Source organism: Gobio gobio (assembly GCF_949357685.1).
Source record: "Gobio gobio genome assembly, chromosome: 11".
Taxonomy (NCBI): domain Eukaryota; kingdom Metazoa; phylum Chordata; class Actinopteri; order Cypriniformes; family Gobionidae; genus Gobio; species Gobio gobio.
Window position 1 is genome coordinate 57,711,038 of NC_137104.1, and position 11,822 is coordinate 57,722,859.

Consider the following 11,822-nt stretch of genomic DNA (forward strand, 5'->3'; position numbering starts at 1 on the left):
GAACCTTGGGCACGTATCCAGGCCGGGGTCTCAGGATCATGTGAGAATCGGCCAGCCCGAATTCCAGGCACGCTTCGTCAACCGAAAATGCCTGCAGGTCCCCTACCCTCTTGATGGAGGCCAGTGCAACCAGGAGTGCTGTCTTCATTGACAGGATTTTAAGCTTGACTGATTGCAAAGGCTAAAAGGGAGCTCTCTGCAGGGCTGATAAGACCACTGCGAGGTCCCAAGAGGGCGTCTGAGGAGGGCGAGGCGGATTTAGCCTCCTCGCCCCCCTCAAGAACCTGCTGACCAGGTTGTGCTGTCCAACCGTTTTGGAATCCACTAGGTCATGATGGGCCGATATAGTGGCCACATAAACCTTCAGGGTGGAGGGAGACAGCCTTCGCTCCAACCCTTCTTGGAGGAAGGAGAGCACGGACCCGATCGGGTATTTCCAGGGGTCTTCTCGGCGAGAAGAGCACCAGGTGACGAAGAGGTTCCACTTCAACGCATAGGCCTGTCTCATAGACTCTGCCCTAGCGGAAGTGATGGTAGCCACCACCTGAGGTGGTAGGGTACTCAAACCTGCCGCTTCCCGTCCAGGGCCCACACGTGTAGGTTCCACAGGTCGGGACGCGGGTGCCCCGTCTCTGAGTCAGAAGATCCCTCCTCAGAGGAATAGGCCCAGTGAGGGGCTGTCGCAAGGAGCACCAGTTCTGAGAACCAGGTCCGGCCGGGCCAATACGGGGCAACCATGAGGACCTGCTCCTTGTCCTCCCTGATCTTGCACAGGACCTGTGCGAGAAGGCTCACTGGGGGAAACGCATATTTGCGCAGGTCCCTCGGCCAGCTGTGCGCCAGTGCATCCGTGTCGAGAGTCCCCTCGGTCAGGGAATAATACCAGCGGCAATGGGAAGAGATCTATCTGCGCGTCCCCGAACTGTTCCCAAATCATCTGAACTGTCTGGGGATGGAGACGTCATTCCCCCGGCAGCGTCTGAACACGTGACAGCTCATCGGCTGCACGGTTCAGTTCTCCCGGGATGTGAACGGCACGAAGCGACCTCAGATGCTTCTGACTCCATAGGATGAGATGGCGGGTGAGTTGCGACATCCGGCGGGAGCGTAGACCATCTTGTCGGTTGATGTACGCTACTGTCGCCGTGTTGTCTGTTCGGACCAGAACGTGCTTGTCCTTCAGCAGGGCTCGGAAGCGGTGCAGGGCAAGATGTACGGCCAGCAACTCGAGGCAATTGACATGCCATGCGTGCTGGGGTCCTCTCCAGGAGCCCGCGGCTGCTTGTCCATTGACCATGGCACCCCAGCCCGTGGCAGAGGCATCTGTTGAGACAACAATATGCCTGGAAACTCGTTCTAAGGGAACACCTGCCGGTAGAAAACTGAGGTTCGACCACAGGGTGAAAGTCTGACGGCAGACGCGAGTGACTGGGACCCGCAGCGTGCCCTGTTGCCATGCCCATCTCGGGACTCGATCGCGGAGCCAGTGCTAAAGCGGTCTCATATGAAGCAAGCCGAGCGGCGTGACCGCGGCTGCGGATGCCATATGCCCCAGAGCCTCTGAAAGTACTTCAGTAGAAACGCACTCTTGCCCTTGAATGGAAAGTCAGCAGAGACTGTGCATACTCGCTCGTGAGCTGAGCATGCATGCGACCGAGTCGATTTCTATACCGAGAAAAGAGATCCTCTGCACTGGACAGAGTTTGCTCTTCTCCCAGTTGACCGAAAGGCCCAGACGGGCGAGGTGCTGGAGCACTAGGTCTCTGTGTTCGCACACCTGATCCTGAGAGTGACCTAGTATCAGCCAGTCATCGAGATAGTTCAGGATGCGTACCCCGTGTTGCCTGAGTGGCACAAGGGCTGCCTTGAGGACCTTCGTGAAGACGCGAGGAGACAGGGCTAACACGAATGGGAGGACAGCGTACTGAAATGCCCGCCCCTCGAGGGCAAACCGTAGGAACGGTCTGTGTCGAGGAAGGATGGAGAAATAAAAGTACGCGTCCTCCAGGTCGAGCACTGCAAACCAATCCATCGGCCGCACGCATTCGAAAATGCGCTTGGCTGTGAGCATCTTGAACGGAAGCCTGTGAAGGGTTCGGTTCAAGACGCACAAGTCCAGGATTGGCCGTGACCCACCGTTTTTCTTGGGTACGGTGAAGTAGGGGCTGTAGAACCCCGACTCCATCTCGGCTGGAGGGACGATCTCGACCGCACCCTTCGCCAGTAGGGTGTCGATCTCCGCACGCATGACAGGGGCGTTGCCACCCACCATGGTTTCGCGGACTCCCCGGAAGGCTGCTGCTGGGGCCGGCGGGAGGGCCGGGAGTCGCTGGAGGAGCGGGAGTCGCTGGAGGGGAGCAGGCTGAGGCACCTGAGCCGGCGGCTGGGTGGAGGCAGCAGGGGACCGCCGGGGCAGGACATGTTTAATAGCCTCAGTCTGCTCCTTAGCAGTTGAGAATTGTTGGGTGAAATCCTCAACCGCCCCGCCGAATAGCCCATCCTGTGATATGGGGGAATTGAGGAACCGGGTCCGCTCAGCTTCCCGCACATCAGCCAGGTTGAGCCACAGATGGCGCTCCTGGACCACCGAAGTGGACATCACCTGACCTAGAGAGCACACAGTCACCTTCGTCGCATGTTAGACCTGCAGCACAGCCATGGCATGCAAAGCGGACGCGGCTTGGCCCGCGGCTCTGTAGGTCTCCGCCACCAGAGTAGACGTAAACCCACAGGCTTTGGACGGGTGCTTAGGGTCACCACACCATGTTGAAGCGCTCTGCGGACACAGCTGCATCGCAGGGAGATCAGATGCACAGATCAGACAGGAATACGAGTCTCGCTGGAACACGCTGTCACACCAACACTCTGGGGAGCTGCTCGTCTTGAAGAGGTAAACACGCTCAGGCTGTAATGTCGGCTCTGAAGCAGGTAACATGATGCAAGATTGCTATGCGACGCCCTTTTTACCCACGCGGTTGGGCGGGCTTGCATTATGCAAATTCCGGAGACCCATGGCATTTTCATGCCATTGGCTCGTTTTGTTAGAGCTCAAAGGTGATTGGCTTCTAAGCGAAACCCCCATTCGTCAGCTACTGACGTTACTCGGAGTGACTGAACGAAAGGGAACCGCTGCACATTTAAGATGCTAGAAACATAATAATCACTGCAATAATGATCGAATCATTGACTCTTGAGCATTAGCCTGTTTAAATCCTAACAGTGGCTGTCTTCAGCCAAGCAGTGTGTGTGTGTGTGTGTGTGTGTGTGTGTGTGTGTGTGTGTGTGTGTGTGTGTGTGTGTGTGTGTGTGTGTGTGTGTGTGTGTGTGTGTGTGTGTGTGTGCGTGTGTGTGTGTACTGTATACTAGAGGAACATGAATCGTCCCCTGGTGTTCCACAACATCACATCTGCCCCTTTGAAACAGTTTCTTCTTTTCATGTGTGCTGAATTAAATGGACTCCTGATATTTTTTGGTGTCCTTTTGGAGTTAAACGAGATCAATGATGTACGTTTGAGTTCACGATAAGTGTCGATTAATAATGACTACAAATTGTAATCTATTGACAGTCCAGCTTTAGTCGATTCTGATTGGATGTCAGTGACGATCTTGCTCTTCTATGGTTATAGTTATAGTATGATTACTAACACTCTAGGGTTATAGTTATAGTATGATTACTCCTGCTCTAGGGTTATAGTTATAGCATGATTACTCCAGCTCTATGGTTATAGTTATAGTATGATTACTAACGCTCTAGGGTTATAGTTATAGTATGATTACTAACACTCTATGGTTATAGTTATAGTATGATTACTAACACTCTATGGTTATAGTTATAGTATGATTACTAACGCTCTAGGGTTATAGTTATAGTATGATTACTCCTGCTCTAGGGTTATAGTTATAGTATGATTACTAACGCTCTAGGGTTATAGTTATAGTATGATTACTCCTGCTCTAGGGTTATAGTTATAGTATGATTACTAACACTCTATGGTTATAGTTATAGTATGATTACTCCTGCTCTATGGTTATAGTATGATTACTCCCGCTCTATGGTTATAGTATGATTACTCCTGCTCTATGGTTATAGTATGATTACTCCCGCTCTATGGTTATAGTTATAGTATGATTACTAACGCTCTAGGGTTATAGTTATAGTATGATTACTCCTGCTCTAGGGTTATAGTTATAGTATGATTACTAACACTCTATGGTTATAGTTATAGTATGATTACTCCTGCTCTATGGTTATAGTATGATTACTCCCGCTCTATGGTTATAGTATGATTACTCCTGCTCTATGGTTATAGTATGATTACTCCCGCTCTATGGTTATAGTAGTGGCTGAGCTGTGACTGACACCTGAGGTGCGGTGGCTGGTATTTGAGCAGATCTGAACGTGTTTTCTGGACGCGCTCCAGGTCATCAGCGGCTCCTGACAGAGGGAATGCTACAGCTACTCAAGACACAGCTATAAACACACTCTAGGCTCATAAAGGATCTAAGCGGAGAAGATCTACAGCGCTCCAGGAGACGTTAAGCAGTGAAAGGAAACAAACTAATACAGGGAATCTGAAAATGGTCCTTTTTGATCAGGGGAAATTGAAAAGGTGACTTAAAATATGGTGAATGAAATAGATATATGAATAGAATAAGACAGAACTATTCGTAATAGAAAGTACATTACAACAATATAGATAACGTAACAGAGAGATATGATGGCACAATATATCAAGTACCGAACACAATACACTGACAGAAATCGCGACAGACGGACTTACCTTGCGCATGCGCGATGAGGACTGACGTGAGCATCAGGATCAGCAGCGCTCGAACCCGCATCCTCTCAGCTGATAAACACACAACACACACACACACACACACACTTCAGTCATTGTTTACATCTACTCAGCAGACACGAGTGTGTCAAAGGAACATCACCAGTACAAACAGCACAATTCACACACACATCAGTACAAGTTAGAAAGAAACTGCATGTTTCATTTAAGCGCAGTGTTACTTGTAGTTTAAATTATTCTACTCAATCAGACAGTATCACACACACACACACACACTCACCGTCTGTTACAGCACACACGCAGTGTAGGATCAGATGAGGAGAATGGATCTGAGCAGCCGGAGCGCGCGCACACACCGCTCCGAGAATCCTCCCGCCCTCAGAGGCGCGAGTCGTTCCCGCCCTTTAATTAAACTCTCTAACGGCTCTGATTGGGGCTCCGCGCGCGGGAACACAGGCATATCTTACCTCAGACACCGCCATTAGCATAATACTGTCGCGTTTCACTTTCTCCTCACTGTTAAGCTCACTTACAGGTTTCATTCTGTCCATGGGTTGTGTAAATATACAGAGAAACAATGAAAGGAGCGTAAACGTGAAAGGAAGCTGGTGAATGGGGATTAAACGAGCTAACCCGCCTCTGACAGACACATTTACAGCTTTCTCAATTGTACAAACCATTCCCTTACGACTCCAGACAAGTCACTTATACTGTTATAGCACTTTATACCACACAGAATGTTTCAAAGCAGCTTTACAGTAATAATAGGAAAACACTGATTGACTTCGGCTGTAAATCAGCTCATATATTGTGTCTTTATGTTTACATATTAAGTGTCTACACAAAGTCTACAGACAAACAACAGTCAGGCTCACAGATGAGTGTGTGTGTGTGTGTGTGTGTGTGTGTGTGTGTGTGTGTGTGTGTGTGTGTGTGTGTGTGTGTGTGTGTGTGTGTGTGTGTGTGTGTGTGTGTGTGGACTGGTAATCCCTACGTTATGGGGACAAAATGTCCCCGCAAAGATGGCAATATCCAAAATCCTCATCCTTGTGGGGACATTTTTAGGTCCCCATGAGGAAAACATCTTATAAATCAGACTAAGTGATGTTTTTTGAAAATGTAAAAATGCAGAATGTCTCCTGTGATGGGTAGGTTTAGGGGCAGGGGTAGTGTGTGTGTGTGTGTGTGTGTGTGTGTGTGTGTGTGTGTGATGGGTAGGTTTAGGGGCAGGGGCAGTGTGTGTGTGTGTGTGTGTGTGTGTGTGTGTGTGTGTGTGTGTGTGTGTGTGTGTGTGTGTGTGTGTGTGTGTGTGTGTGTGTGTGTGTGTGTGTGTGTGTGTGTGTGTGTGTGTGTGTGTGTGTGTGTGTGTGTGTGTGTGTGTGTGTGTGTGTGATGGGTAGGTTTAGGGGCAGGGGCAGTGTAGGGGGATAGAATATACGGTATGTACGGTATAAAAACCATTACACCTATGGAAAGTCCCCATAAAACATGAAAACCCAACATGTGTGTGTGTGTGTGTGTGTGTGTGTGTGTGTGTGTGTGGTTGTCATACAGTGATGAAGGATATCACCAAGGCTCTTCACACACAGCTAATATACAATGTGTTACAGACACAGTTCAGTCCCTGAAGTAAAGGTTTAGTAATGATCTGGACAGATGTTGAGAATGTGTTTATTGTGTTTGAGTGATTTTGAATGATACTACAGAATCCTGGTGAGATACTCAGGCAGCAGAAGCGCTGTAGTAAGTTGTGTGTGAGATGTGGCAGGAGTAGAGTTAGTGTGAATGAGCAGATGGAGCGGCGCTGGATGTGTCCGCACTGGCACACTGGAATGTGCTCCATCCGCAGGTCATGAGCCTGACAATCACTCACACATACACACACACACACACACACACAACTCATCTGTCTGACATGAAGCCGCTGGGTGAGTGTTTCCATCACCGCTTCATAATCCGTCATATCATATCTAGAGCAGCAAACGAGATTATGAAGATCAGACATGAGCTCTGTCTCTGTAGTCTTTCATCTAAACTTGACCAATATTACTGACTTGGTCATCCTGTATTACTGCTGTCCTGTACCTGGTTTAAATCACACCTATGTGACCGTTATCAGTTTGTAGCAGTAAATGAAGAGATGTCCCAGCGAGCACAAGTTCAGTATGGAGTACCACAGGGCTCAGTGCTAGGACCGCTGCTCTTCACCCTGTACATGCTACCACTGGGAGATATCATTAGGAAGCATGGCGTTAGTTTTCATTGTTATGCTGACGATACTCAGCTCTATATTTCTTCACGCCCTGAAGAAACTTACCAATTCACAAGATTAACGGAATGCAGAGCTGATATAAAACATTGATGACCAGTCATTTCCTGCAACTCAATTCAGAAAAAACTGAATTTTTAATTATTGGACTTAAGCTCCACAAGTAGTGACCTAGAATACTGTCTAACACTTGATGCTCTGTCCAGTGCTCTGGTCAGTGAGGAACCTGGGTGAGCTCTTTGATACCAATCTCTCGTCTGAAAGCCACGTTTCTAGCATCTGTAAAACTGCATTCTACCATCTTAAAAATATATCTAAATTACGGCTCATGCTCTCAATGCAAAATGCTGAACAGTGAGTTGAGTCGTTCATGAGCTGTAGATTATTGTAATGTTGATGAGCTGTAGATTATTGTAATGTTGATGAGCTGTAGATTATTGTAATGTTGATGAGCTGTAGATTATTGTAATGTTCATGAGCTGTAGATTATTGTAATGTTGTTGAGCTGTAGATTATTGTAATGTTGATGAGCTGTAGATTATTGTAATGTTGATGAGCTGTAGATTATTGTAATGTTGATGAGCTGTAGATTATTGTAATGTTCATGAGCTGTAGATTATTGTAATGTTGATGAGCTGTAGATTATTGTAATGTTGTTGAGCTGTAGATTATTGTAATGTTGTTGAGCTGTAGATTATTGTAATGTTCATGAGCTGTAGATTATTGTAATGTTCATGAGCTGTAGATTATTGTAATGTTGTTGAGCTGTAGATTATTGTAATGTTCATGAGCTGTAGATTATTGTAATGTTGTTGAGCTGTAGATTATTGTAATGTTGTTGAGCTGTAGATTATTGTAATGTTCATGAGCTGTAGATTATTGTAATGTTGATGAGCTGTAGATTATTGTAATGTTGATGAGCTGTAGATTATTGTAATGTTCATGAGCTGTAGATTATTGTAATGTTGTTGAGCTGTAGATTATTGTAATGTTCATGAGCTGTAGATTATTGTAATGTTGATGAGCTGTAGATTATTGTAATGTTCATGAGCTGTAGATTATTGTAATGTTCATGAGCTGTAGATTATTGTAATGTTCATGAGCTGTAGATTATTGTAATGTTGATGAACTGTAGATTATTGTAATGTTGATGAGCTGTAGATTATTGTAATGTTGATGAACTGTAGATTATTGTAATGTTGATGAACTGTAGATTATTGTAATGTTGATGAGCTGTAGATTATTGTAATGTTGATGAGCTGTAGATTATTGTAATGTTGATGAGCTGTAGATTATTGTAATGTTGATGAGCTGTAGATTATTGTAATGTTCATGAGCTGTAGATTATTGTAATGTTGATGAGCTGTAGATTATTGTAATGTTCATGAGCTGTAGATTATTGTAATGTTGATGAGCTGTAGATTATTGTAATGTTGATGAGCTGTAGATTATTGTAATGTTGATGAGCTGTAGATTATTGTAATGTTCATGAGCTGTAGATTATTGTAATGATGATGAGCTGTAGATTATTGTAATGTTGATGAGCTGTAGATTATTGTAATGTTGATGAGCTGTAGATTATTGTAATGTTGATGAGCTGTAGATTATTGTAATGTTGATGAGCTGTAGATTATTGTAATGTTGATGAGCTGTAGATTATTGTAATGTTGATGAGCTGTAGATTATTGTAATGTTGATGAGCTGTAGATTATTGTAATGATCATGAGCTGTAGATTATTGTAATGTTGATGAGCTGTAGATTATTGTAATGTTGATGAGCTGTAGATTATTGTAATGTTGATGAGCTGTAGATTATTGTAATGCTCATGAGCTGTCGATTATTGTAATGTTGATGAGCTGTAGATTATTGTAATGCTCATGAGCTGTAGATTATTGTAATGTTGATGAGCTGTAGATTATTGTAATGTTGATGAGCTGTAGATTATTGTAATGTTGATGAGCTGTAGATTATTGTAATGTTGATGAGCTGTAGATTATTGTAATGTTCATGAGCTGTAGATTATTGTAATGTTGTTGAGCTGTAGATTATTGTAATGTTGATGAGCTGTAGATTATTGTAATGTTGTTGAGCTGTAGATTATTGTAATGTTCATGAGCTGTAGATTATTGTAATGTTGTTGAGCTGTAGATTATTGTAATGTTGTTGAGCTGTAGATTATTGTAATGTTGTTGAGCTGTAGATTATTGTAATGTTCATGAGCTGTAGATTATTGTAATGTTCATGAGCTGTAGATTATTGTAATGTTGTTGAGCTGTAGATTATTGTAATGTTCATGAGCTGTAGATTATTGTAATGTTGTTGAGCTGTAGATTATTGTAATGTTGTTGAGCTGTAGATTATTGTAATGTTCATGAGCTGTAGATTATTGTAATGTTGATGAGCTGTAGATTATTGTAATGTTGATGAGCTGTAGATTATTGTAATGTTCATGAGCTGTAGATTATTGTAATGTTGTTGAGCTGTAGATTATTGTAATGTTCATGAGCTGTAGATTATTGTAATGTTGATGAGCTGTAGATTATTGTAATGTTCATGAGCTGTAGATTATTGTAATGTTCATGAGCTGTAGATTATTGTAATGTTCATGAGCTGTAGATTATTGTAATGTTGATGAACTGTAGATTATTGTAATGTTGATGAGCTGTAGATTATTGTAATGTTGATGAACTGTAGATTATTGTAATGTTGATGAACTGTAGATTATTGTAATGTTGATGAGCTGTAGATTATTGTAATGTTGATGAGCTGTAGATTATTGTAATGTTGATGAGCTGTAGATTATTGTAATGTTGATGAGCTGTAGATTATTGTAATGTTCATGAGCTGTAGATTATTGTAATGTTGATGAGCTGTAGATTATTGTAATGTTCATGAGCTGTAGATTATTGTAATGTTGATGAGCTGTAGATTATTGTAATGTTGATGAGCTGTAGATTATTGTAATGTTGATGAGCTGTAGATTATTGTAATGTTCATGAGCTGTAGATTATTGTAATGATGATGAGCTGTAGATTATTGTAATGTTGATGAGCTGTAGATTATTGTAATGTTGATGAGCTGTAGATTATTGTAATGTTGATGAGCTGTAGATTATTGTAATGTTGATGAGCTGTAGATTATTGTAATGTTGATGAGCTGTAGATTATTGTAATGTTGATGAGCTGTAGATTATTGTAATGTTGATGAGCTGTAGATTATTGTAATGATCATGAGCTGTAGATTATTGTAATGTTGATGAGCTGTAGATTATTGTAATGTTGATGAGCTGTAGATTATTGTAATGTTGATGAGCTGTAGATTATTGTAATGCTCATGAGCTGTCGATTATTGTAATGTTGATGAGCTGTAGATTATTGTAATGCTCATGAGCTGTAGATTATTGTAATGTTGATGAGCTGTAGATTATTGTAATGTTGATGAGCTGTAGATTATTGTAATGTTGATGAGCTGTAGATTATTGTAATGTTCATGAGCTGTAGATTATTGTAATGTTCATGAGCTGTAGATTATTGTAATGTTCATGAGCTGTAGATTATTGTAATGCTCATGAGCTGTAGATTATTGTAATGTTGATGAGCTGTAGATTATTGTAATGTTCATGAGCTGTAGATTATTGTAATGTTGATGAGCTGTAGATTATTGTAATGTTGATGAGCTGTAGATTATTGTAATGTTGATGAGCTGTAGATTATTGTAATGCTCATGAGCTGTAGATTATTGTAATGTTGATGAGCTGTAGATTATTGTAATGCTCATGAGCTGTAGATTATTGTAATGTTGATGAGCTGTAGATTATTGTAATGTTGATGAGCTGTAGATTATTGTAATGTTCATGAGCTGTAGATTATTGTAATGTTGATGAGCTGTAGATTATTGTAATGCTCATGAGCTGTAGATTATTGTAATGTTGATGAGCTGTAGATTATTGTAATGTTGATGAGCTGTAGATTATTGTAATGTTCATGAGCTGTAGATTATTGTAATGTTCATGAGCTGTAGATTATTGTAATGCTCATGAGCTGTAGATTATTGTAATGATGATGAGCTGTAGATTATTGTAATGTTGATGAGCTGTAGATTATTGTAATGTTGATGAGCTGTAGATTATTGTAATGTTGATGAGCTGTAGATTATTGTAATGTTGATGAGCTGTAGATTATTGTAATGTTGATGAGCTGTAGATTATTGTAATGTTCATGAGCTGTAGATTATTGTAATGTTCATGAGCTGTAGATTATTGTAATGTTGATGAGCTGTAGATTATTGTAATGTTGATGAGCTGTAGATTATTGTAATGTTGATGAGCTGTAGATTATTGTAATGTTGATGAGCTGTAGATTATTGTAATGCTCATGAGCTGTAGATTATTGTAATGTTGATGAGCTGTAGATTATTGTAATGCTCATGAGCTGTAGATTATTGTAATGTTGATGAGCTGTAGATTATTGTAATGTTGATGAGCTGTAGATTATTGTAATGTTGATGAGCTGTAGATTATTGTAATGTTCATGAGCTGTAGATTATTGTAATGTTCATGAGCTGTAGATTATTGTAATGTTCATGAGCTGTAGATTATTGTAATGATCATGAGCTGTAGATTATTGTAATGTTAATGAGCTGTAGATTATTGTAATGTTGATGAGCTGTAGATTATTGTAATGTTGATGAGCTGTAGATTATTGTAATGCTCATGAGCTGTAGATTATTGTAATGTTGATGAGCTGTAGATTAT

At 42.2% G+C, this 11,822-nt stretch overlaps 1 protein-coding gene across 1 annotated transcript in view; it reads right to left on the minus strand.

Annotated features, from left to right (window-relative positions):
• The window catches only part of col14a1b (collagen, type XIV, alpha 1b), a gene marked incomplete at its 5' end in the record, with an annotated part of 106,209 nt that extends 101,367 nt beyond the window's left edge, over positions 1-4,842 (minus strand). The window contains 2 exons of the mRNA XM_079828618.1: positions 4,361-4,435; positions 4,782-4,842. Coding sequence (XP_079684744.1) covers positions 4,361-4,435; positions 4,782-4,842 — 136 coding nt within the window. The remainder of the gene's footprint in view (positions 1-4,360; positions 4,436-4,781) is intronic.
• Between the last annotated feature and the right edge of the window lie 6,980 nt (positions 4,843-11,822).